Source organism: Mauremys mutica, chromosome 2 (assembly GCF_020497125.1).
Source record: "Mauremys mutica isolate MM-2020 ecotype Southern chromosome 2, ASM2049712v1, whole genome shotgun sequence".
In the NCBI taxonomy this organism is placed as follows: Eukaryota; Metazoa; Chordata; order Testudines; family Geoemydidae; genus Mauremys; species Mauremys mutica.
Genome location: NC_059073.1, coordinates 93236716 through 93262361, shown reverse-complemented (window position 1 = coordinate 93262361; position 25646 = coordinate 93236716). Strand labels below are relative to the sequence as shown.

Below are 25646 nucleotides of genomic sequence, written 5' to 3'. Positions count from 1 at the left end.
TGCTGTCAGATCTCTCTGTCAGGATGGAGAATCCATTTGTTTTGGATTAGGGTTAAGACAGTTTGAAAAAGTAATCTCTAGAAGGAAAGACTTTTTGTGTCACCGAGACTTTGAAATCTTCTGAATTCCCCTTTAAAAACACTGTCGCCCCCAGAGATCTGTTCCTCCTTACTGCAAACCTCTAGTAGATTTCCTTGAGGGTGTGGTAAATTCATTTAATCTGTTAGGCTTTCACACAGTGAAATTAATTGAAGTCAGTAAATCATATTGAATTTAGAATCCTTTTAAATTCTGGTGACAGTGCCAGAAAGCAGTCACGTTTGCCATAGTGTGTTCTGGGATGATTTGAATGTGAATATATTGGGCTGCTCTCCCTTCCCATCTCAATGACTCCTATACATCATTATTATTTTATTAGTAGTAGTAATAGAATATGTTACGCTTCAAGGGTGAGCTGTACCTTTGACCCCCTCGCTCAATCTCTCCATAGACAACGCTTCCAAATGACAGGCCAAAGCCTGTACTTCTGGAATCCCACAGTCCAGCCCACTGCTAGACAGGGTCCCCTGATCACAGCATCCCAATTCACTAACCAAGTGTCCTCAGCAGGGCCAGCTGGGTTTTGGCCCCTGCTACAGACTTCCCTCTGGGAGCCTGTGGCCAGTATGAAAGTGAAGTGACAGAATAGCCTCTTCAAAACAAAGTACCCACTTGCATGATGAAATTAAAGGATACTTGCTGGACAAATTTCCTTTCCTTGTTTTTGGTTTTCAGGCCTAATCTAGCAAAGGTTAAATAAAATGGACCAAATTCTGCTCTTGCTTACAGGTATGCTAACTTGCTTCAGTCCACCGGGACCATTCTCTTCTTCTAGCCCACAAACTAGTTTCAGCATTGAGTGGCTCAGAGCAATATAAGCGCTCTCTTTGGGCCCCAGTAACTGGAAGTGCACGGTTGTCTGACTCAGATAGTAGAGTATGTGTTCTAGCCCTTTCTTTGGTTTGCTGTGCCCATGTGGCAGCTTAGCTACAGGATGGTGATAGGGAAAAATGTCATGATCTAGGCTGCAACCCAGTTCCACAATGTGGTTTTATAACTCTGTTGTCCCATTCACACTATAAATAATAAAACCATATTAGAAATATAACGTACAACTGTGGGCTGGTGCAGTTAGAGATTTGTAGAAGAGCGCTATGCCAAACTCAGTACTGGAGAGTAGCAAGCATATAACTGGTTCACTTTATTTTACTAATTTTTATTTCTATAGAATCTTAAGAACTCAATAATTTTATGATGAGTTTAGCTTTGGAGCAGCTCTGTGGGGAGAGAGGAAGTATGTTACTGAGGCAAAGAGACTTTAAGTGAAATTTTTCCTGAGGTCAATTTTTCCTGTGGTAGAACCAGAAACTGTGACTCTCAGCCCTCTATAGTCTTAGCCACACACCTATTCTTCTTCAGAACCAATTTACAATTAGAGGATTGGGGGAAGGAGAGGTGTGGTTTGAGTAGCCTGAGCTTGTAATAAAGACAGGATGGATTTTCAGATTTCTGTTGTCTGGGAAAACAACTTTGCTGCTGTGATTCTTGTTTTTAATTACAGGGCTCCAAGGCTTTCAAAATAATGGTAGTAATTTAATAGGAATTGGGATGTGACTTTTCATCTTGTAAATGAGCTGTACTTGATTATTAATGACTGGAACACTGGGCTTGTAAATATCTTTTTATTTTATATTGCTTCTGCAGGGATTCTGTACCAATGTGGAGACCATATGAACCTCTGATTGGACCCCACCATTTCCTGTTGTATGAAGGAGGGTGCTTTGTCCTTGGGGAACAACTTCTGTAGGCTGACATGGCAATGATGAGATCCGACTTGGGCACCATGAAGATCCTTCACTTGAAGAAGAGAGGCTGTTTTCTGCTGAAGCTTTTGTGTCTGGTTGTCTTGATGTTAATCTTTTGTGAATTCTTAGTTTATTATGTGGTGATATTTCAGTGTCATTGGCCAGAAGTTAAAATAGAAGCTCACAGGAGTAGCAGACAGTCTTCAGCTTCTGTCTTGAAGGCCATGTTTTTATCTGATACCCACCTGCTTGGTGAAATCAAAGGGCATTGGCTAGACAAATTAAGAAGGTAAGAACTGAATTTAAGGAACATGGTGTAACCAATTTTTTAAAGCTTTTCTTAGCATCCATGTATAAGCAGTAGTAAATGTAGTGGCATTTGGGGCAAGTAGCCACTCCGGCTTCTGAGTTGCTTATCTGAATTTCGGGGGAAGAGAATAATGGAGGGTTAGGGAATTAGACTGTGTCTAATCAGTGCAGTGTCTGGCAGACCCAGGTAGCTAGTATTGCTGTTGTATTGTGCTGCCATAAGCTTCTGAGTGCATTGTCTGGCTCAGAGAATCCTTTTCAGTTTATAATAATACTTATAAATTATACAGTGCTTTACAAAAATGAAGTAGTTAATCTCCACAACAGCCATGCTAGTCATGAATAGTATCCCCGTCTGCAGGGTGGGGGAATTGATAGTAACTCATCCAGTGTCACACTGAGGCCTGGTCTACAGTGGGGGGGAGGGGGTGTCGATGTAAGACGTGCAACTTCAGCTACGGGAATACCGTAGCTGAAGTCGAAGTATCCTATTCTGACTTACCTCCCGTCCGCACGGCGCGGGATCGACGTCCGCGGCTCCCCCGTTGACTCCGCTACCGCCGCTCGCTCCGGTGGAGTTCCGGAGTCGACGGGGAGCGCGTTCGGGGATCGATATATCGCGTCTAGATGAGATGCGATATATCGATCCCCGATAAATCTATCGCTACCCGCCGATACGGCGGGTAGTCTGGACGTACCCTGAGCCAGCGGCAGAACCAGGACTACAATCAAGCTCTCCCAACCCCATGCCTAATCCACTAAACCATATTGCTTCCCTCTGGTAATCCATAGAGAAGCAGAACTTTGAAGAAAAGTATCCATTTTTCCATGGCAGGAGCTATGTGACTGAGTGGCATCAAACTCAATCTCTACTGAATACTCTTATCTTTTAATAACCATAACTGTACTTAAAGGAAGAATTGGGGAGAGTGAGCTCAAGCCCTGATAATAGACTTGGGTGAGTGAGGTGGGAGTCCCCCTTGCTCCACCCTCCTGAGAGAGAGAAACAGTGAATGCATTTAGATGTAGTGTCCCTTCCTATGTGAGCTTGCATTGTCCAATTGTCCATTGCAGAAACTATCAGAAGCCTGCATCCCATGAAAGGGGAAAAAATTCATAGGCAGGAGTTGTAGACCAAGCTGGATGAGCACGCATCTTAGAGAGGTGATTTAAAAAAAAGAAAGCCTACAAAGAATGGAAGATGGGAGGGATCAGCAAGGAAAGCTACCTTATTGAGGTCAGAACATGTAGGGAAAAAGTGAGAAAGGCCAAAAGCCATGTAGAGTTGGACCTTGCAAAGGGAATTAAAACCAATAGTAAAAGCTTCTATAGCCATATAAATAAGAAGAAAACAAAGAAAGAAGTGGGACCTAAAGCTAAACACTAAGGATGGAGTGGAGGTTAAGGATAATCTAGGTATGGCTAAACAAATACTTTGCCCCAGTCTTTAATGAGGCTAATGAGGTGCTTAGGGATAATGGTAGGATGACAAATGGGAATGAGGATATGGAGGTAGATATTACCACATCCGAGGTAGAAGCCGAACTCGAACAGCTTAATGGGACTAAATTGGGGGGCCCAGATAATCTTCATCCAAGAATATTAAAGGAACTGGCACATGAAATTGCAAGCACATTAGCAAGAAGTTTTAATGAATTTGTAAACTCAGGGGTTGTACCATATGACTGGAGAATTGCTAACACAGTTCCTATTTTTAAGAAAGGAAAAAAAATGTGATCTGGGTAACTACAGGCCGGTTAGTTTGACATCTGTAGTATGCAAGGTCTTAGAAAATTTTTTGAAGGAGAAATTAGTTAAGGACATTGAAGACAATGGTAATTGGGACAAAATACAACATGGTTTTACAAAAGGTAGCTCATGCCAAACCAACCTGATCTCCTCCTTTGAGAAGGTAACAGATTTTTTTTTTTTTTTTTTTTAGACAAAGGAAATGTAGTGGACCTAATTTACCTCGATTTCAGTAAGGCATTTGATATGGTTCCACATGGGAAATTATTAGTTAAATTGGAAAAGATGGGGATCAATATGAAAATTGAAAGGTGGATAAGGAACTGGTTAAAGGGGAGACTACAACACGTCATACTGAAAGGTGAACTGTCAGGCTGGAGGGAGGTTACTAGTTGAGTTCCTCAGGGATTGGTTTTGGGACCAATCTTATTTAATCTTTTTATTACTGATCTTGCACAAAAAGTGGGAGTGTGCTAATAAAGTTTGCGGACGACACAAAGCTGGGCGGTATTGCTAACACAGAGAAGGACCGGGATATCATACAGGAAGATCTGGATGACCTTGTAAACTGGAGTAATAGTAATAGGATGAAATTTAATAGTGAAAAGTGCAAAGTCATGCATTTAGGGATTAATAACAAGAATTTTTGTTATAAGCTGGGGACTCATCAGTTGGAAGTAACAGAGGAGGAGAAGGACCTTGGAGTATTGGTTGATCACAGGTTGACTGAGCCGCCAATGTGATATGGCCGTGAAAAAAGCTAATGCGGTCTTAAGATGCATTAGGTGAGGTATTGCCAGTAAAAATAAGGAGGTGTTTGGACCATTATACAAGGCACTGGTGAGACCTCATCTGGAATACTGTGTGCAGTTCTCCCGTGTTTAAGAAGGATGAATTCAAACTGGAACAGGTACAGAGAAGGGCTACTAGGATGACCTGAGAAATGGAAAACCTGTCATATGAAAGGAGACTCAAAGAGCTCGGCTTGTTTAGTCTAAACAAAAGAAGGCTGAGGGGGAGATACGATTGCTTTCTATAAATATATCAGAGGGATAAATACCAGGGTGGGAGAGGAATTATTTAAGCTCAGTACCAATGTGGACACAGGAACAAATGGATATAAACTGGCCATCAGGAAGTTTAGACTTGAAATTAGACGAAGGTTTCGAGTGAAGTTCTGGAACAGCCTTCCAAGTGGAGCAGTGGGGGCAAAAGACATCTGGCTTCAAGACTAAGTTTGATAAGTTTATGGAGGGGATGGTATGATGGGATAGCCTAATTTTGGCAATTAATTGTTCTTTCACTATTAGTGGTAGATATGCCCAATGGCCTGTGATGGGATGTTAGATGGGGTGGGATCTGAGTTATTACAGAGAATTCTTTCCTGGGTGTCTGGCTGGTGAGTCTTGCCTACATGCTCAGGGTTTAGCTGATTGCAATATTTGGGGTGGGGAAGCAATTTTCCTTCAGGGCAGATTGGCAGAGGCCCTGGGGGGTTTTCGCTTTCCTCTGCAGCGTTGGGCACGTGTCACTCGCTGGAGGATTCTCTGCACCTTGAAGTCTTTAAACCATGATTTGAGGACTTCAGTGGCTCAGACATAGGTTAGGGGTTTGTTGCATGAGTGAGTGGGTGGGTGAGTGTAGATGTGCGGACTCACCCCTGCGGCGCCTCCTGCTGGTCTCTCAGGGAATTAGCTCTTTTACCAGCCAGGAGCACCCTCTGCAGGCCAGTGATCCTCCAGTCCTCTGGCCCCCGTGTCCCTTCCTGGACCCCGGTGCCCTTGTACCTGGGGTGTTGCCCCCTAGCAGTAACCCCTCAGTCTTAGGGTCTCCCCTCCCTGGGGGACCCCCACCCACTATTCCCACCTCACCTCAGTATAAGGCTACTGTCAGTCATTATCTAGCCCCACACCCTGGGGCAGACTGCAGTATCAGCCTACTCATCACCGGCAAGGTTGGGTTTGGACCTGCTGCCTTGGCCTACCCCTGGGTTGCCCCCTGCAACCACCAGTACCTGTTGGCTTTATGCTAGGCCACATCCTGGGGCTTTCCAGGCTGGAGCTCCCCAGCTCCTCAGCCTTTCCCTAGCCCTGCTTCACTCAGGTACCTTGTCTCTAGCTCCTTGCAGCCAGGCCCTTCTCCCTCTACAGGCAGAGAGAGACTATTGTCTACCCCTGGCTTCTCTGCCTTTATAGGGCCAGCTGAGTCTGTTTGGGGCGTGGCCCCATCTGCAGCCACTTCCCCCAATCAACCCAGCCTTTTAGAGCTGCTTTCTCCAGCCACAGCCCCCTCCTAGGGCTGGTTTAAGCCCTTTAGGGCAGGAGCAGGGTTGTGCAGGAGGTCAGACTAGATGATCATAATGGTTCCTTCTGACCTTAAAGTCTATGACTCTAATTAGATGAACTGATAAAGACTTCCTTATTTATTTTACTTCAGCACTGGAAAATTTCATGTGATATTAAGACATCTTAGAACACTTTCAGTTCTGCGCTCAACCTAGAGAAAAAGCTATTACTAATAGAACTACGAAATACAGGTAGTTATTACATATCTGTATAGGACAGGGATCACATGATATAGTAGTGTAAGTCTAGAATATTTCTGCCAAATTCACTGGTGTTAACGTTTATAATCCAGAGCAGAATCTGGTTTATTCTGTGTCCCAGCAGAACCTTGCTCAGATCACTGCAGGATGAAATTTACTAAAGGAAGGCTCATCCTTAGGGGACTCAAAACAGTGGCTTGATCTTGTATAGCAAAGTTGCTGGCTTACCTATGCACACTAGTGTTAGCTCTATCAACTACCATTTTGACACAATTCATTATAACGTTTTAACAAAATGGAAATTTGTTACCCGTGTCTAGCAAATAGCATTATAGTAATTTACTCATTTTAAATTGGCTTATCTGGAGGTTTAATTTGTGTCATTGGTTAGATGATTTGTAATGATGTTTCAATATCCAGCGTGGGGGTTTGTTCTGAGCAATCAAAACCTTTTGCTGCAGAAATAGATGCAGTCGGTCAAGTGTGTGTGATTATTCAACATACTTCCACTGATCAGTTTTTACATACTTTGAAAATAACCCATTAACTTGTGGTAAAAGGTTAGTATCAGCACTTTGTCTGGTGTCCCCATAAGCTGGTGCTGATCATAGTTTTTGATGGTGGGAGGGAGCAGGGAGGTAGCCCAGGAGCTGGTGTTAAACCTGACGTTTAAAATCTAGCTGGGTTGCTCTTTCAGTCTTTGAGAGTCTGCTTCGCTGTCCTGTCAGGCAAGACCTTGTTTAATCAGAGTAAAGGATCAGGCAGTTAAGAGAGTCTATTGATTTGATGCTTCGCTTTCTTAGGGAATGGCAAATGGAGAGAGCCTTCCAAACTGCCTTGTCATTACTGGAGCCAGATATTGTTTTCATCCTAGGAGACGTCTTTGATGAAGGAAAGTGGAGCTCCTCCCAGGTAAAAGGTCCACATCTACTGGTTTTTAGTGTCAGAAAATGCTGAACTGCTTTAAAAGAAATGTGGTTTCCTGGAAATAAGTGGCATGCAGAGCAAGCCAGGCTTTATTTGATTTTCCTCTTCCACAATTGATGTATTGCAGATTTGTAGGTCGTGATTCTATAATTTCCAGTGTAGTGTGACATAGTCACTGCAAGGCAGTTGCACTCCACTCAAACTGGAGTGCATGTGTGGGCACAAATAAGATCAGGCAGTAGGCATAGTCTTTTGCATTGAGTTGGTCTCCAGCGCCCTACAGTGCAAGGTTAAGAGGAGGTGAATGTGCATGTCTGTGGAGATGCGAGTTAAATGTGATCCTCCTCATGCTTATGAAGAACTGAGGCTGTGAAAAGGGGATTAGGAGTGGTGCTTCCTAACGATAATCTGGGGAGTAGTATGGAAAAGAGGTAACATTTATAAATGTTTGTGGCCACCACTATGATGCTAGGTAAACACTGACAGGCTATTAGCATGAGTGGCCAACAGTCCAAACTTTAGAATGGCAAATGACTAACCCAGCCTTTTACTTTAAAAGGCATTATTGGCCTTCTGAAACCCAAAGAAGTGCATTGCCTAGTGTATTAAAGCTGTTTGCAAATGAATTTTGCAAATATAAACAAGGGAATCAGTCAGGCCCATGTATTATTGGGTATTAGTGTTTGGGGCTCTGACCTTCCTGATAGCTGGTCAGAAAGTTCTATTTGTGTCCTGAATTCTAAAGCCAGTTCATTGTTGTTGCAATATTAATGACACTAATAGCTGTTTTAATATTGTCCATATTCCAGTCTTAGAAGATATACAATGGATGCTGCTCTCGTCTTGGCAGTGGTAGTTTCCAGTGGGTTGACTATAAACTGAAATTTGGTGATTCTCCCTGGACTTGATTTTTCCAATAGCTTCTTTCTCCTCTCCCCAACCCAAACACATAAAACATGAAAATGTCAAGGTGAAAGCCTACTGCTAAGTCCTTTCATAGTTGCCTTCAACATCAGCTGTTTTTACAATTTTCCTGCAGGCCTGGGCAGATGATGTCAGGCGGTTTCAGAAAATGTTCCGACATCCAGTTCGCACTGAGCTAATGGTGGTTGTTGGCAACCATGACATTGGCTTTCACTATGAGTAAGTATTTCAGAAAAATTCAGTGCACTGTCAGGTATGAAATGTCAGGATGTAAACAGTAACTCATTATTGCCAGCCTCAAGAGATCGAATAACATCGGATTGGCCTCAAAGTCAAATGTTGGTTTTTAGTCTGACTTTTGACTTTAACGCCTCTCTATTCCTCTGTCAGTATATATGTGTGTGTGTGTGTGTGTGTGTGTGTGTGACAGACTTTCAGGTTGAAGAGTCAACCTTTAATACACGCTTCTCTCTGGCTGCTCAGATGGAGCTCCCACTTCCTCTCCCTCAGCCCCTAAGACAGGGCAACTGCCATCCATTTCCTATTACTGTCTTACTTTCTCTCCTGCTGGATGAGGGCTATACAGTGGAACTGGAAAATGAACATCCAAGAAACACAAAATACTCCTCTTATGTATCAAGTCTTCCTATTAAGGATTTATGTGAGCTGAAAGATCTTTACATGTACGAATGTCTTTACAGCATCTCCCACCTAGTTAATTACTGCAAAACCCCATGCAGAGCTATCTGTATCTCAGTGCAGTAATTATAAAGACAATCCTTATTTTTTAAAATAATTCACATTGAAAGCATTTAAAAAATAATTTTAAAATCAGACTTTGTTTGCATAACTTTGATCAGCTACATTAATAGATCAATTATCCAATAATTTACAGTAAATTCACCTTGGATTTGTCTGCCCTGGACTGGCAGCACCTGTTCTCTGACCCCCCGGAGGAGTGGCTGCTGTGTAGCTTTTTCCTGACTCCTTCCCTCCACCTACATCTCAAGCACTGACCTGGCAATGGGTTTGTGTGTAGTTGGAGAAAAGCTGCTGCTGGGTCCACAGCAGAGCAAGTATTGGGGTGGGGTTGGGTGTAATGCTGTTGGGCCTCAGACTCAACAGCAGCTTTTTCCTGACTCCTTCCCTCACCTACATCTTTCTCTGTGTCTTGCTGTCCCAGGACCCTCTCTCTGCTACCACTGAGATAGCGCCAATCCATACATGAAGGCAGGGCTCAATGGCAAGGGCAGATCTGTTTTTCTCAGTTCCAGAGGCTCTCACTTGAGCTCTGCCTGCATGACCAGCCCTGAAAATTGTGTGAAAGGAGTGGCTGCTTGGGGCTTTGTGAGAGTACCTCCTACAGGTTCCAAAATCCCATGACTCACCATTAATTCACAGGATTTGGCAGTACTAACTGTTGGCTTCCATGTGAGTCAGGCTTTTTTTTTATTATTTAGGCTTTTGTCTTCAAGCATCAGTTAAGATGGGTTGGGTTGCATTTTTAGAGCCAGACCTTGGGTGTAGCTCATGTGCACAGAGTGAGAGTTAGGAGTGCCCTGTAAAGGTGGCTTCAGGGTCACATCATGTTCAGGCTGCTGCTATAACTCATGCTGTGCTGCAGTGACCCAAAAATGCAGCCAAGGTATTGTGGGTATTCTGCCCCATTCCCTACTCTCTCAGCATCAGAGAGGGTAATTTTGCATCTGTTGTATTTCACATTGTGCTTGTATTGGGGGCAATACTCCCTGGCTTGGTTATGCTTGCTCTGGGGCCAGAATAGACTCAGAGAGGCTGTATCCATCCCATGGAGAATCTCAGTTTTAAGGTTTAATCTGGATCACGGAGCAGTACCTGTTAGGGAATTGCCATTTAAATCTGTAACAGAACTATATACAATTACTTATAACGGCAAGTTTCTGAGCATCATACTGCTTTTGTCTTTTAAACACAGAATGACCACTTACAAGTTAAAACGGTTTGCAAAAGTTTTCAACTTCACCTCAGGAAAGCTAATAGCCCGGAAGGGGGTAAAGTGAGTATAATTTTTGCCAACATTTTGAGCTTTTTCATTTTTTTTTTAAACTTTTATTTCCTGAACCCATTGTACTGTGTTCTCATGAATATTTGTTAAATATAAAACATTATTTACTCCCAAGAAACTTTTTTTTTAAATACGTAAAGCTGTGGTCTCCAATCTTTTTATGCACAAGATCACTTTTTGAATTGAAGATCAACCCAGGATCTGCCCCGCCTCACTCACTCTATTTCCCCCTCCCTCCGTTGCTCTCTTTCCCCCACCTTCACTTTCACCGGGCTGGGGCAGGAGGTTGGGATGCGGGAGGGGTTTGGAATCTGGGAGGGGGCTCCGGGCTGAACGACATCAGAATTTTTTTTGTCAGATAAAGTGAAGGGAAATACATTGTATTCATCTACACTCTGACTTATATTCTGACCACATACATTAATTCACAAGAATGTAGGAAATAAAGGCTACAAATGTATCACTTAATTTTTTTTAAACATTAAGCAAGTATTTTAATCAGGCTGGAAGTGCTATATCACCCATGAAAGAAAGAAAGTGTGCTTCATGCAGGCTTATGAGAAAATAGACCCCCAGTTTAATACAACCATGTATTACTCAAGTCTGTGACCCTAAACACACATTTCAGCTAACATTCTTAAAATAGTCATTAAACAGGGACTAACATCCTCTCCTTACTCCAGACTGTGTGTATAGTACTCAATTGACCATCTGCTCGTTGAAATGAGTTTGCTTATTAATACTGCTTGGTAAATGTGTTCTAGAACACTAGTACAATAAGTAGCTATTTAGTGAAAAATGTTGGCTGCAATTTAAGATCTGCTTTTTGCCAGCAACCCTTCCATGATGGAATCTAGCTCACTTTTGTATATAAGCACACAACTGTTCCCTCCTCCTGCATGCTGAGCTGTGAATATGTCCTTTCTCTGTTGGCTAGCAGGCTGGCCTAATATAAAAATAAGTGCCTATTTATGCTTGTGACAGGTAAGAGCCTAGTAGCAAGAAAAATTCAGTTTATTTAAATGCTACAACAAAGGTAGAGTTAGGTAAGTACAGTGAAAGCTTCCCTACCCTGCTTTGCCAGAGACCCATGGTTAAGTGAGAGACACTTCTCTTTAGGTGTTAATCAAACTAAGGGCTTGCCTACCCAGTGCCAGAAGGCTGTGTGGTGTGCTGTAACTGCCCTGCATCTTGCACCCTCTACAGGGCATGTTAGAGTGTTTTAGAGATCACAACCCTCCGGTGCACTTTGCTGGCAACCTATACACAAGGTCCAGGTTCATTTGTGGGGCCTTCCCTGGGCAGAGGCTGCCAAATGCAGTATAGCTTTGCTTTAACATTGCTCACAAGGCACCTCTGGCTTCTGAGATACAAGTGCCAAAGCAACTTCTCACCTTCAGATTTCAGTGTTATGGATTATTGCACTGCAAGAGGATATAATTTTAAATAGTGCCTCACAAATTATGTGGATATCAGATTCATCACAGCATCTAAACTTTGCTATGCAACCCTACTGACTAGATTAGTGTCTAACAATAAAGTGGGTGATCATGGAAAGCTGTGGTAGCATGCAGTATCAGTATTTGAGAGATACGGCTAGTGCAGCCATTCTCAAACTGTGGGTTGGGACCCCAAAGTGAACAGGGTTGGCAGGGTTGGCTTAGACTTGCTGGGGCCCAGGGCTGAAACCAAAGTCCAAGGGCTTCAGCCCTGCGTGGTGAGGCTCAGGTTGCAGGACCTCTGCCTGGGGGGGCTGAAGCCCTTGGGCGTCAGCTTTGGCCCCTCTGTCCAGAGCAGTGGGTCTCAGGCTTTGCCGGGGCAGTGGGGCTTGGGCAGGCTCAGGCTTCGGTCCCCTCTCTTGGGGCCGTGATGTAACGTTTGTTGGCGAAGGGGGTCGTGGTGCAATAAAGTTTGAGAACCCCTGGTCTAGTGTGTGGCCTGGGCACAGTCGTTATTGAATTTAGTTCATACACTGAGTTTTTTTTTTTCTGAATTATGAACTTGTTTGATTTTTTTTTTTTTAAAGAAGGGCTTCATCTCTCACCCCTAGTGTCTGGAGACCTAACAGTTGTCTTTTCGCCCATTCCCTCTCTGTTCTCTCCCAGCTTTGTCATGGTGAACAGTGTTGCCCTGGAAGGTGATGGGTGCACTGTCTGCAGCAGGGCAGAGGCAAAGCTCATGAAGCTTTCTCATAAACTGAATTGCTCCCACCAGGTAAGAGTCCAATAGTCCATTCACTGTAACTGCAGAGTTGGAGTTGCAGTTATAGTCGGGCTGGAAGTCAGGTTCTTCTCCTTTGAAAAATCTCAGTTTCTAGTTTGTGTTTTGTCCTTCCTCTCATAGTGCTCTGGCCTTGTCTCTTTAATCATTCTTACCTCCATATTCACGGTGGATTTCAGTGTGCATGTTGCTGACTCCCCCTGCCCCAGTCTTTCTGTTAACTTCAGAAAGACCGGGGCACAGGTCTTTAATCTTGTCCGGTCTGTTCTCTCTCCGTCAGCAAAATTCTGTAGCCTTTTTCTCTGCCACATGTAATATCACTTACGCTGGTCTCTGATCTTGTAAGGGAGCCTGCATAGTCTAATGGATAGGCAGTCTGGAGACCTGGATTTTGTTCCTCACTTTGCCACTGATCTGCAAGTCACTTCATCTCAGTTTCCCCATCTGTAAAATTATTAATGGTTATTCTCCTTTGTAAAGCACTTTGTGATCTAAGTGTTATTCTTACATGGACAGAGCCTTTTTCTATCTACCTTTTGCCTGTCATGTCTCCTCCTAACCTGAGCTCTCATGCGGCTTTTCAAATGTACTCTTTTTAAACACTCCTCCGTCTTGACCAAATTAATTTGTGAATTTACCTTAATTTCCTTCCACTACATCAATACAATTCTTCTTAAGTAAAAAGAGTATCAAACCACCCCATTTCCTCTTTCCCTTCTTAATGGAGAATTTTACATTCATCCGATATCTCCTGGATCTGCAGACTTGCATGTTGCCATTATCTGTCCAACGCTGCCTCTGAATACTACTAATTTGATTCCCACCACTGCTGAAATCTTCAAGCATGCTTTCATATCCTCTTGCCTTCTGTGTAGCTATTCCAGTTCTCTATGGTTCAGCATGTTCTGTAAAGTGTTGCTGCCACCTTCTGATATATATCTCTATATATCTATAGATATATATCAGAAGGTGGCAGCAATATATATATGAGAGAGAGAGTGCAATTGCATCCATGGCATTCTCGAAAAATTTCACTAGCAACTTGTTCATTAAAGTCCAGTTCTAATTGGCAGTCTTGATTTTTAAAACACTTTGTGCACTTGCTTCAGGCTTCTGTTCACGTAGTTCCATCCTCTTCTCTATCCCTTCATAATCTGACCTCTGTGAGATGTGCTCTGAATCACTTGCCATTTGGAACAGACTTCCTACACAGCATCAGCTCTCTTCAAATCATCCCATCATACAGCTTTTCTCCCTTACCTATACCTCTTAATTTCTATCCCCTGACTTTGTAAGGCCTCATATGATTAGTTTCTCTGATAGACACTGTAAACAAGTACTTTGCAATAATCCTTATACAATACTAGTTCTTCTTTTTTTTGAGGAAAATATCTTACATGGTCTTCTATTTTGCATTTCTGTCCTGGCCCTCCAAGCATGTAATAAATACAGAACTAGTGCTGCACAGACACAATTATGTTTGTCTGGCTTGATTTTATTAGCAGGAACAGATTCATTCCAACAAAAGATGCAGTGGTGTGGAACAGCTTCCAGCTTCAGAACCAATCCTTTTACAGGTGTGTTGGAGATTAGGTGGGCAGGATTTCACCATTTCAGCATATTTATCAACATTTTATAAAAGGCTGCATTAGCTAACAACTGGCTCTTGCTTTGAATCCCTGTCAGCATTACCCTCTTTACAGAAGAAGTGATGCTGAATGTACTGGAGAAGATTCTGCTCTTCCAGAGGAAAAGAACATCCCATTTAAAGAAAAGTATGATGTACTTTCTAGAGAGGCTTCACAAAAGGTTTGGTAATTTAACAACTTTATTTAATATCACAGTAACTTTACAGTGCTTCCTGAAATCCTTAATTATGTATATAATATTGGAAAAAGCAAATGCTAGCTGAGATAAGCTGAACACACAGCTCCTCCTGGTTTAGTGAGGCCCGGGGGAGACTGCTCATAGACCTGCTGGGCTCTACGTGATAAGTCCAGGGACACTCAGTCTGCTGCAGAGCATTTATCCTCAGTGTAGCATTTTGTACTATAGGGGTAACCTATTTTTAGTAGGACTAATAGAAAAAGTCAGTGATCTTGTCCAGCACTCAATCATCAGTAAATCAGCGAAAGTAATATTTTTAAACAGAACATTCCCAATAAATTAAATGAGCAACAGAGATTTTTTCCTACAGCAGAAACGTATGTGCTCAAGTTTGAGGGCAGATCACCTCCAAATCAGTGCTACTCTTCATTTAAGACCCAGGTTTTCTATTTGTGGTGCTAAAGACTTGATACTAAGTGTTGTTCAAATTCATAAGGAATTTACCTACTATAGTAAAATGTTACAAAATACCACCCTGTTTTTGTGACAAAGGTCAAATAGGGTGATTTACTATTAAAATATGAATATTATATTAGTGGAAGACACGAGGATTTCACAAAATACTCTGCAAAAATAGTAGCCCAATTAATAATATGGAAGGAGAGCCCATTGGAAGCAAAACTAGATATTAAACTGTGTGATGACTTGAAAAGTTAATTTGAATTTATATTTAATATTTGTAATTTTGTACTGTTTCCACTATAGCTCTTATGGTGGTTTCATCCCCGTTTGATTCTGAGTGGCCATACCCACAGTGCATGTGAAGTGTTGCATAATGGGAAGATTCCAGAAATCAGTGTCCCATCATTTAGCTGGAGGAACAGAAACAACCCTAGTTTCATCATGGTAAATTTAAAGATTTTTATTTTTGTCAGGTAACTTTCATAAATATAAATCAACATGGCAATCAGCTATTTATTAAACTGCTGCTACCTGTTTGTTTTGTTTAAAAAGGCAGAACACCCACTCTCCCTCAAAACCCAACATTTACTTAATACACTGCATCCACTTTATAAAGCACATCAGGAGAGCCACACAGGTTGTGTGGTACAAGGAAGTGCTGTTAAAGGTCTAGTTTGTATATTTGTAAAAAGCATGTGTAACAGAGTTTTTTATAAAGAGGGTGCAGGGTAAACTATTGACTTGTAAAAAAAAAAATAAAATAAAAAATCATCAGTACCATGCACTGAACAGTAGAAAGGCTAGTTTTGCTTGGCTGATTTATCTACTATGAAAATAAGACCATATCTATCTCAGATTTCTACATGGCTTTCTTGCCTGTCAGACTCACCCATTAACCACTTCAGCGAGGGCAAGTTTTCATTTGTCTTCTCATAATCTGCCTCATTAGTTTCAATTCACACGTTTTCTAATTTCACTTAGAATGTTGGTTAAGCTCCATCAGATAGTTCCAATGTACAGTATCTTGTTTAATATGTACCACATAGAGATGGAGAAAACAACCAGTTCTACAATAATTCAAGTTTTTGAAAAGTTCTGTTTTAAATAGCAAAATCTACAATCAGTTTGTTTACTTTTCAGCATCTTGTGGCATGGGGAAAAGAAACTCAAATCTCATTACTCTTTGGTTTACACTCTTTAGTCCCTAGACAACACTAAGTCCCTTCTCAATCCATGTATTTTATTTAACAGTTGGCATGTTTCTTTTGCTAAGTAGTCCTGCTTTTACCAGCTGCTACCTATCCAATCAAGTGCTTGTGCCTATTCTATTTTCCTTAAAAGTGGTTACTCTCAAACCATGCACATTACTTCTGCAGCATGTCTAGTCTCCAGTGCTATAGGATGTGGACTGACTGCATAGCATTGGTACTATTAGTCCAGGTTCTGCCCCCTAATGTAGAACTTAAACATCACAGCTGTTTTTGATGTAGACTTACTAAACCTTTACCAAACCTCTTAGCAACAGCATGATGGTCTACCTTTCTTTTTCAGGGCAGCATAACACCAACCGACTTCTCCCTCTACAAGTGTTTCCTTCCACTTGAGAGCAGAGTTGTTACTATATACTGTATAGCAGGGGCTATACTTGGGGTACTGATACTAGCTCATCTTCAACTTTTCAATCCACCTTTTTATTTTGCTCAGCACTTAATCAGGAAGCATAAAGCAGTATGAAGAGCCAGACATCTGCATTCAGTTACTGAAATACCAAAGCTGAGAACAGTCAAACATCAGACTATATTCATGCCAGCAAATGACCTAATTGGATTGTTAATCCGAAGGCAGGTCGCATTTACACATACCATAGAAATCCTACACAGTTGATATGACTACTACAGGATAAATAATTAACTGAAATGAACTGTTTTCATGCTGTACAAAAATACAGTATTCTACAATCAAATGAGTCCATTTCCTTGCTATAATTTTTGTATCAAATATGTATACTAAAAGTTTGTAACTGTACATTATGTAAATCCTACAGCCTCTGCACTAGTATGTCCTACCCGGGAGGAGGCATAGTCTTTCGAGCTGGAACCATCACTGTATGTTTTATTGCTACATGCCCTTCTAATGTGATACTTTTGTTTCTTAATGTCAGCAGGAGATAGATACATCAGTGGATTTCCTTAGCATTCCTAACCTGTCACACACACAAAACTGTTGTTTGGGAGAAATCCGTGCTGCGTTAGTAGTTCTGGACTGTAATCCCCTGTCTGCTAGACCATCTTTCCACCCCTCCAGGGTCTACTTGCCAAAACACTTCAGCCCTTCCAAAAATTTGGGGTGGAACCTCTCAAGCTGTTCTTTTTAATAAAATGTGCTATGATAATCTTAAACTACAGGGCCCTATTGCACCCTATAGGTCAATGTGGAGAGGTTTTCCCCAACAAGGGAGGTCAGATACTGCTGCAGTAACATTTTCCCATCTGCTTCATGGTGGAGGACCAGGTGCACGTTATGCCCCTGTAGGATTCCAAAAGAATGTTAACAAGACTTGGTTCTATTAATGCAGAGCCAGCTTTGAGCTGTAACATCAACTTTCATGGAGTTTTGGGGATTGCTTCGTAGGGGAAAGCTGTAGCAGCAGCGCTCCATTGGAGCCACAGCAATCCTCAGAGCTGGCGGAGGTGAGAGGTTGTCTGCCTCTGGGTGGCTAGATTGCAAACATCTAGAAGCCAGAATCCCTGGTGCTTTATGTGGACAGGATAGACAAATGCAATTAAAAGAAAACCCATAAGGAAAGTCCACAGCAGGAACCAGTTTTCCTTTTGGTGCTCCTGCAGAACCGGTGGTTTTTAGCCTACAGGGGTGGTTTGTTTTGCCTACTTTTTCTTTTATTACTCATTCCCCCTTAAAAAGGTAAAGTTTTCATGTTTCTAAAATAATTTTGGAAGGGGAAGTGTGAGAATCTATGGCTAACCGGCAGTGGTAGATGTAGGGAATTATACCTATTACTAGCTAACCCCTGCCTTTCATTTTCTAGGAAATACATAACTGAATTGCAAATATAGAAATATCAAGACTATACATCCTACTAGCAATTTCACTTGGAAGGATAATCTTACAAAGATACTGTACTGTCTCTAAAATTATCCTATTTTAAAATAAAATTACTAAATTTCTCTAATTTTAAGTAAAAGAGGACTGGGTTTATAAATAACACAAATCATGGCTGTATTATAAAAATCTGATTCAGATTGTGTTCTTGAAAACAATTCAGATCTTAATTTGTCCCTAAAATTTAAAACAAAAGGATGGAGCTAGTCCAAGGAGTGATTAAACAATCTATGAAGTAATGTAGGCTAACACTTCTCTAGGTTTCTGTTATTGCAACTGTAATTTTAGACATTTGTACAGGTTATCTTGGACACAGTAAAAGTATATACTCACAGAGACGTAAAACACCTATGTATAAAATATAAAGCAGTGTTATAGTTACTAAAAAGGACATGCCTTATTGCTACAGCAATTCTTGCTTTTTATATATTGTACTGTACCACAACTTGTTTTGAGAATGTCATTTGCATAAATTATTCAAGTTTGAGAAATATTCACACAGTTTGATTCTACAATATTTAAAATAAAACAATTTTCTAATGTCTCTTTATTAAAAGAGAAATAAAAATGTCATCTTGTAATTCTCTTAGGCCAGACACAAGGGTTTATACCTCCTCTCCCCCCACCCCCCTTCTTGCTATTTACTTGCACAATGAAAGCTGTTGTTGGTACAAAGATTGACGAGCTCTATATAATGGTGCTTTACACATTCACAATCGGCCTGTGCAATTGTGACGTACTATGAATGACCAAAGAATTACTAAACATATTTCTAAAGTTAAAGGAAAAAAAATCCTTGATTCCCATTAAAACAACACCAGGTTGCAATTTGGACACTTGAATGAATTCCAATGTTTTAAAGCTGAGATTTCAAAAGAGAAAGGCATGTTGCTGCAACATCCGGTGACTGTAATACCTTACTTGAAAAGGTAAGTGGTTAATTTGCATAATTTATATTTTTTATACTAAAGAGCATTGTTTTTATATAAACCAGAAAAAAATCCCTAAACTCTACAGATAAAGTTCTTACCCCCAGTCACTGCTGCAGGTAAGGTTGACATCAAGCTGTACAGCGCAATCAAAAACATACTTACATCTTAGCTCATTTTACAGGTACAGCCATAATCAAGGCACAAAGATCTTCTACAAGTATTTTTCTTCAATAAAGTTGTACAAAATAATATTACATTTTACAGTCTGTACAATATAATAAACCAGCAGTAAAACAAAAAATATATATATATAGGGAGAGGACTGTTGTCCAAGAATGATCTAAACTAAACGGATCATTTGTGGACAGCACAAATAACATAAGTGAGGGTGGTACATTTTCTGCCTAGATGCAACAGGCTGAAAAAGTAGCTGTAATTCAAATGCCTGAGGTGTGTAGAGGCACTTAGCCCCAAAACCCCAGAAAAATTGCTTATCTTCACCATGCCTCTCATTATCTACTCTACTTCCTGTGCCAGTAACGGCTTAAAAGAGGAGGTCACTTTATCAGTTGACCTGCAACTCAGTAATGCTAAAAACTGTGACAGAGTAATAAATATTGTGGTGCTGCTACATTGTGTGTATACTTCCTCAACAGTATTTAATAACCTGATACAAAGTGCATTATTCTTTTTTCAACCATCAAGTACTCTTAATATCATGTTAAAAAAGGGACCCACACAAGGATAGGTATGACTTTAGTGTCATCCAGCTGACATACTAGTTTGAACTAACATAACCTGCTGGAAAAAATTTAGCAGGTTATGTTCAATTAGCAAAAATAAAACCCAAAAAACAAAACACACCCCTAAAGCAACAGAGGTAGCCAAAGGGCTTAGTGGAATGACAAAGAAGTGGCATATCAAAATAAAGCACACAAATAGTCCCAAAAAGCATGGCAGAAAAGAAACCCAAACTTGCTGCAAATCAGCTCAAAGGCGAAATAATTAAGGTAACCTGAAAAGACTGACATTTCTGTAGTATTTTCTTCCACCCTGTGTGGCATAGTATAGAGAGAGCAAGAGAGGAAGGAGCTAAGTATTTAAAACCACAGGCTCCACGGTGATCCCAATCACAAGAGTTCATACTGGCGAAGATGCATTCTCTGAATGATGTCTCGACAATCGTTGAACACTCTGCGGATGTTTTCTGTGTCCACTGCACATGTGAAATGTGGGTAGCAGTAATGCCTGCCATCTCCACTTGCTGTACTTATCCTCTGCAGAAAAAGAAGAGAACATATTGAAGACTGATTACTCAGGGGTCTGTCAGCTCATTACATCCCAAACACGTGCCCAGTTGTAAAAGATTAGCTGAAGAGCAAAAGCCCAGTTTTCAGCACTGCCAGTTTGACTATCCAAACACAAATCCTGGATGTGCCTATGCCTTCCAAAGATATGTCTGTGTTTTCATACGATACACACTGAAGAAATGTATTAAGTAGGTAGGCATAAAAACACATTTAGCCCTTTAACAGATTAGCTGCTGGCAATCTAGTGAAAAAGCCCCCATTTAAGTTGACTTTCAATTCTTAGATACTCATGTTGAGTCTGATAGTTAATAGAACTCACTGCCAGCTAACAACTGCAACCAATATTGGTTTGTTTTATAGTATGGGTCATCTACTAGGGGCTAGACTGCGACCATTACAATTGGTACTCTAGTTGACAGCAAGAGAGACCAAGGAGTGAATGGGCATGAAAACTAAGCTACACTTTCCCCCCTAAAAGTTATGTCTACAGAACATCAAAAGGCTAGTGTGGGGAAATTTGCATTTCATGTGACAACGAGCGAGGGGAGTGGCTCACAATCCATCCCACTACCACTGCCCTTAGAGACCAAAATACTCCCCTGTTTTGCACTAGGAAACAGAGACCCAGGAATGAGATCAGAGGGTAACTTTAAAGAATAATCATTTCAACTCATGGTATATTTTAATGTTACTATATGCAAAATAATCGTGCACTACCAGGAGACCTAATTAGTATTTCCAATTTATGAGTTGGGTAAACCAGGTAAAATATAAACAAAGTTTTAACAGAATATTAAGCATAGTATTATAAGGTTAAAATACCATTAAAATACCCAGTATAACTGCATGAAGGGTATCTTGTAAGAGCGGCTATGCTATATATTGTAGGTACATTCTCATATATAACCTGTTTCTGTAATGCATCTATCCCAGGAATTATTTTTCTTTTTTTGGTGCCACCAAGTGGCAAAACTGTGAACTTTTGTTTTAAATCAGCAATGTAGCTTGTCTACATGAATATACAGTTTGCATCAAGCTGAGGTGTGAACACTAGCTTGCTGTGGACTGCTGTGTGCATCATACATGTCCTGTACAGCTTTATGGTAATAACAAAGAACAGAAGTCATCCGTCCTACTTCAAAAGCACGGGGCCCTGCTATTTGAGTGACAGAGAATCGCCATTAGCTGTTAGGAGTACAGTGCTTATCATATACAGCCAATTTCTCATTCCACCAAGCGAAGTACAAAGTAGCTAATTCACCACAATGTTTTGGTGATGCCCAGTTACATTTGAGACTCTACAGCAGCATGTTAAAATATGTGTTTTCAAAATGTGGTCTTTTTTGTGCCCTAGCAGTTAAGCAACCGTATAATTTTAGGAGATTAACATCTACTGAATTTTCAACTCAAAACTTATTCTGAGGAGTCATATTAGACTTGTATTAAGAGAAGTGAGTGCCAACTCAAGGAAAAATACACACCTCTATAATAACATTTAGCAGAAGAACCATTACTATACTAGAATACAAGAAAAATATTGATGTTGGATCCCTATAATTATGAACAGGTCAAGATTACTAAGAACACAACAGATTCTTCTGAAAGGAGCTAAATATACTATTCTTGGAATGCAGGTCAATGTATTCAGACAGTAGCTGCTTCAAGTCCAAGAAAAAAAAATTCAGATTTTTTCAAAATAAAAACCAGAATAAACCAGATTTGCCCCGCTGCTGTTTCTGTAGGGCTGACCCATTGTACTGAAGGAAAACATCAGCAGTTGCAGAATCCTGTATATAAAACATCAATATTTGTTTTGGGAGAATTGTAAAGAATAGATGAATGCTGGGTTCAACATTGTGAGGAGGAAGGATAGTCTTGTGATTAAGCACAGGACTAGGAGCCTGGAGAGTTTCCTATGAAACAGAGACCTCGTGAAATAGGAGACACTACCATGAACTAGACATGTGACCTAATCTGGCAAGGAAAGAAAAATTTTGCTGAGGCAAAGAGCTGGATTGCCAGTCTTGTCTTGGTGAGCCAAACAGTTCTTCCTCTCATACCTAGCTCATGCTTTCATAAATTGGAAACCAATAGCGTAGTTTGCACAGGTACTGAATACCTGTAACTTGAAGTCAAGGGGGCTTTCAGATAGTTAGCGCTTCTGCAAATGAGAGTGAGAGAATGAAATGCTTACCTTCTCATACTTTTTAGCAATATTAGTCAGAGGTGTGTTTAAATATAAACACCTTTTCGTAACTAGTCTGTGCTAAACCTGTGTTTAATTAAGACAATCATCTGAAATAGAATTGGTGGCTGCAGTCCGGGTCAGCAGAGGGAGAGTTTTGAGAGTTGCAGCGTGCCAGGTACAGTTGCAGAGGGCTATAAGACGACACGACTTTCACAGGCTACCAAAGCACCATTCCTAAAGTGTCTTGTGCAGCAGTAGCAGGGGGCTGATGTGCCAGACCCATGAACATGACTATAAGCTACCAAAATTACAATAAAGAACGTATACGTAATAAAGGCAGATTTTCCAGGAAATGTAATGGAGCAGAACAAGAAAAAAAAATACAGACCATAAAGAACTGGAAAGAAAAATGTAACAAGGGTAGTGAGATGAAAAACTCCTTCACTCTCTGAAGCATAAAATGTTCAAGGTTTCTCTTTCTAATTTGCTTCAGAACAGTATTTAAAATGTAAAGTAAAATAACTACTTCAGTCTTACTCGCCTGTTGCCATTGGCAGTGGCACAGTGCAACGCCTTAGGAATATTTTTACTAGAAAAACTTTCACTTGAGCCGGCTGACATTTTAAATATCCACATAAGTGTTTGGATTCTCCCATTTTCTTTTAGACTGAATAATGGAAAGAACAGATGTGTGAAAATTATCTGCCCATAAACTCAAGGTGAGATTCTGTGCAGTGCTTCCACGGGGAGGGGAGGTTTAGGTTCACGTTAGCACCCTTGAAATCCTGGGTAGCTCCAGGTATAACCAGCGCTGGGGTCCTGTCTAAATGATGGAAGCTACTCAGGCCTGCCAGGAATCTCTGCAGCACCATGTGCTCTGCTCCCACCCCAAAACACTCCTGCCCCAGGCATGACCATTAATCAAGACTTGTCAGGTGGACCTCAGAAGGCAGCCTTAAAGCTGTCTTCAGATGTGACTAAACAGGGGGAATCCTTCTCTGGCCAGAGAGGGGATATTTAGGCCCCCTTCATGCTGTTCTGTCTCTTTTATGCCAGGCACAGGGCCAAAGCTGGGACGAGAATCTCACACTTCAGCCACCTGATTGCGGTGCTGAAGCTGATGTATGGGTCACACGACAGAGGGGACTGAAACCTTATGTAAGAGCAAAATCTGTGCTTGGCTGGGGGAACAAATATTTGATACAGGGCTCTTCAATTTAGCGGAGAGAGGTCTAACGCCGTCATATGGCTGGGAGTTGGAGCTAGAGAAATTCAGACTGGAGATGAGGGGTAAGTTTTTAACTGTCAGGGTGATTAACCATTGGAACAACTTACCAGCAGGATTTCTCAACCCTTAAGGTGTGACCCAAAATTGGGTAGCCAGAATATTTCAAAGGGTCATGGAGCTGGCTGGTCTCAGTGCCCCGCTCTGGGCGTTGAAACCTGGTACACAGGGTTACAATGCTGGCAGTGAGGAGCTGAGCCCAGCCAGCTTCACAGGAAGGAGAGGATGGTGTCATGTTCTCTGGTAAGTACCAGCCCCTGGATGTACCCTCTGCCCCATAACCTTGCAACATCTCCTCTATCCTACCACCCATCCCGGCCCCCAGCCCCCAAGATTTTCTTCCCCTGCTCCCCCCCCACCCCGTACCTCTAATTTACCCATAGCACTGCAAATTCCCCCTGGGCCGTGTGTTTTCCGACAGCTAATGGACTGCCACCCCTCCCCCATACACCTCTGCCCCATACCCTTTCCCCAGCCTCCTGCTGCCCCCAAATCCTTCTCCAGCTTCCCTAGACCCCCTAACTCCTTCCTCCTCACTACACCCTACGTTCCCTGATCGCTCCACCTCAGCTCCAGGCCCCAAATCCCCCATCCATGGGCCATAGGGAGGGGCCGCGTGTTTTTGGGCATGGTCTAGGCTCACCACCCTTTCCTTTCCACCAGTTGCAAGTGGGGCCATACTCCCAGCTGTTCACATCTGGCCAGAGCATCTGGAATCTGAGCTCCAAGCCCTTCTCGACAGCCCCTCGTGGGGGATGGGGGCATCAGCTCTGGGAGTGACTCGGGGTCAGGCCATCAAGGTTTACAAATGGTTCCTGAGCCCCAAGATGTCACCGTGACCCACTCTGGCTCTGGAATCTATGAGTCTCTCTCACCAGCTGAATAGCTCAAGTTGCAGTGGGGGAGGTTTAGGTTGGATATTAGGAAAAATGTTTTCACTAGGAGGGTAGTGAAGCACTGGAATGGGTTACCTAGGGCAGTGGTGGAATCTCCTTCCTTAGAGGTTTTTAAGGTCAGGCTTGACAAAGCCCTGGCTGGGATGATTTAGTTGGGGAGTGGTCCTGCTTTGAGCAGGGGGTTGGACTAGATGACTTCCTGAGGTCCCTTCCAACCCTGATATTCTATGATTACTAAGGAAACAGAAGAACTGCAGGAGGGGCCTACCTGCCTGATACACGGGCTGGGCCTTAACACTCACTAGAAGTGATTCAGGAGAGAGAATGTGTAGGTGTTTGTTGTTTTATACCCAGATCTGTAACTCTTGTGTGCTTTCCGAGTAAAAGTTACTGTGTTTTCTGAACTCCTGTGCAAGCCTGTGTTCCTTACTTTACCTGCCAGGTGTCCCCGAAGAGTTAAACTATAGTCCAGAATGCTGCTGGAGGGGACTTTGGTGTGGGAGCATGCATATTTGACTGAGGAACCCAAAGAACTGGTTTCAGGGGCCTAGGGCAGCTAGATTGTGGGTCCCACATCCCAAGGAACAGGGCCCAGATGGGAGGTCTGCACCTGGGAGGTGGGTGCCTCGGAGGCCCAGAGTTAGAAACAAGTCACTTGTCGCTGCCCAGACCTAGCTGGCTTGGAAGCATGTGGGATCCAAAGGTTTGGTCCCATTACAACAGACTGTTGACTATCTACTAGGGGGATTCAGACAGGTCTATAACTAGGGCCCTATCAAATTCACGGTCCATTTTGCTCAATTTCACAGTCATAGGATTTTAAAAATCATAAATTTCATGATTTCAGCTATTTAAATCTGAAACTTCACAGTATTGTAATTGTGGGCTCCTGACTCACAAAGGAGTTGTGGGGAGGTTACAGGGTTATTGTAGGGGGGGTTGCGGTACTGCTACCCTTACTTCTGCACTGCTATACTAGCGTTGCCTTCAGAGCTCAGCAGCTGGAGAGCGGCAGCTGCTGGCCGGGAGCCCAGCTCTGAAGGCAGAGCCACCACCAGCAGCAG

At 42.0% G+C, this 25646-nt stretch overlaps 2 protein-coding genes across 12 annotated transcripts in view; one reads left to right on the top strand and one right to left on the bottom strand.

Annotated features, from left to right (window-relative positions):
- The window catches only part of MPPE1 (metallophosphoesterase 1), a 33691-nt gene extending 15176 nt beyond the window's left edge, over positions 1 to 18515 (top strand). For all 9 annotated transcript variants that reach the window (XM_045008191.1, XM_045008193.1, XM_045008192.1 and 6 more), the window contains 9 exons: positions 1744 to 2133; positions 7251 to 7359; positions 8414 to 8517; positions 10253 to 10333; positions 12448 to 12556; positions 14065 to 14139; positions 14249 to 14371; positions 15155 to 15295; positions 16403 to 18515. In XM_045008191.1, the coding sequence (XP_044864126.1) occupies positions 1853 to 2133; positions 7251 to 7359; positions 8414 to 8517; positions 10253 to 10333; positions 12448 to 12556; positions 14065 to 14139; positions 14249 to 14371; positions 15155 to 15295; positions 16403 to 16585 (1206 nt within the window). In that variant the 5' untranslated portion in view covers positions 1744 to 1852 and the 3' untranslated portion in view covers positions 16586 to 18515. The remainder of the gene's footprint in view (positions 1 to 1743; positions 2134 to 7250; positions 7360 to 8413; positions 8518 to 10252; positions 10334 to 12447; positions 12557 to 14064; positions 14140 to 14248; positions 14372 to 15154; positions 15296 to 16402) is intronic.
- Positions 18489 to 25646, bottom strand: part of GNAL (G protein subunit alpha L) — a 323051-nt gene continuing 315893 nt past the window's right edge. For all 3 annotated transcript variants that reach the window (XM_045008183.1, XM_045008184.1, XM_045008185.1), the window contains one exon: positions 18489 to 20180. In XM_045008183.1, the coding sequence (XP_044864118.1) occupies positions 20034 to 20180 (147 nt within the window). In that variant the 3' untranslated portion in view covers positions 18489 to 20033. The remainder of the gene's footprint in view (positions 20181 to 25646) is intronic.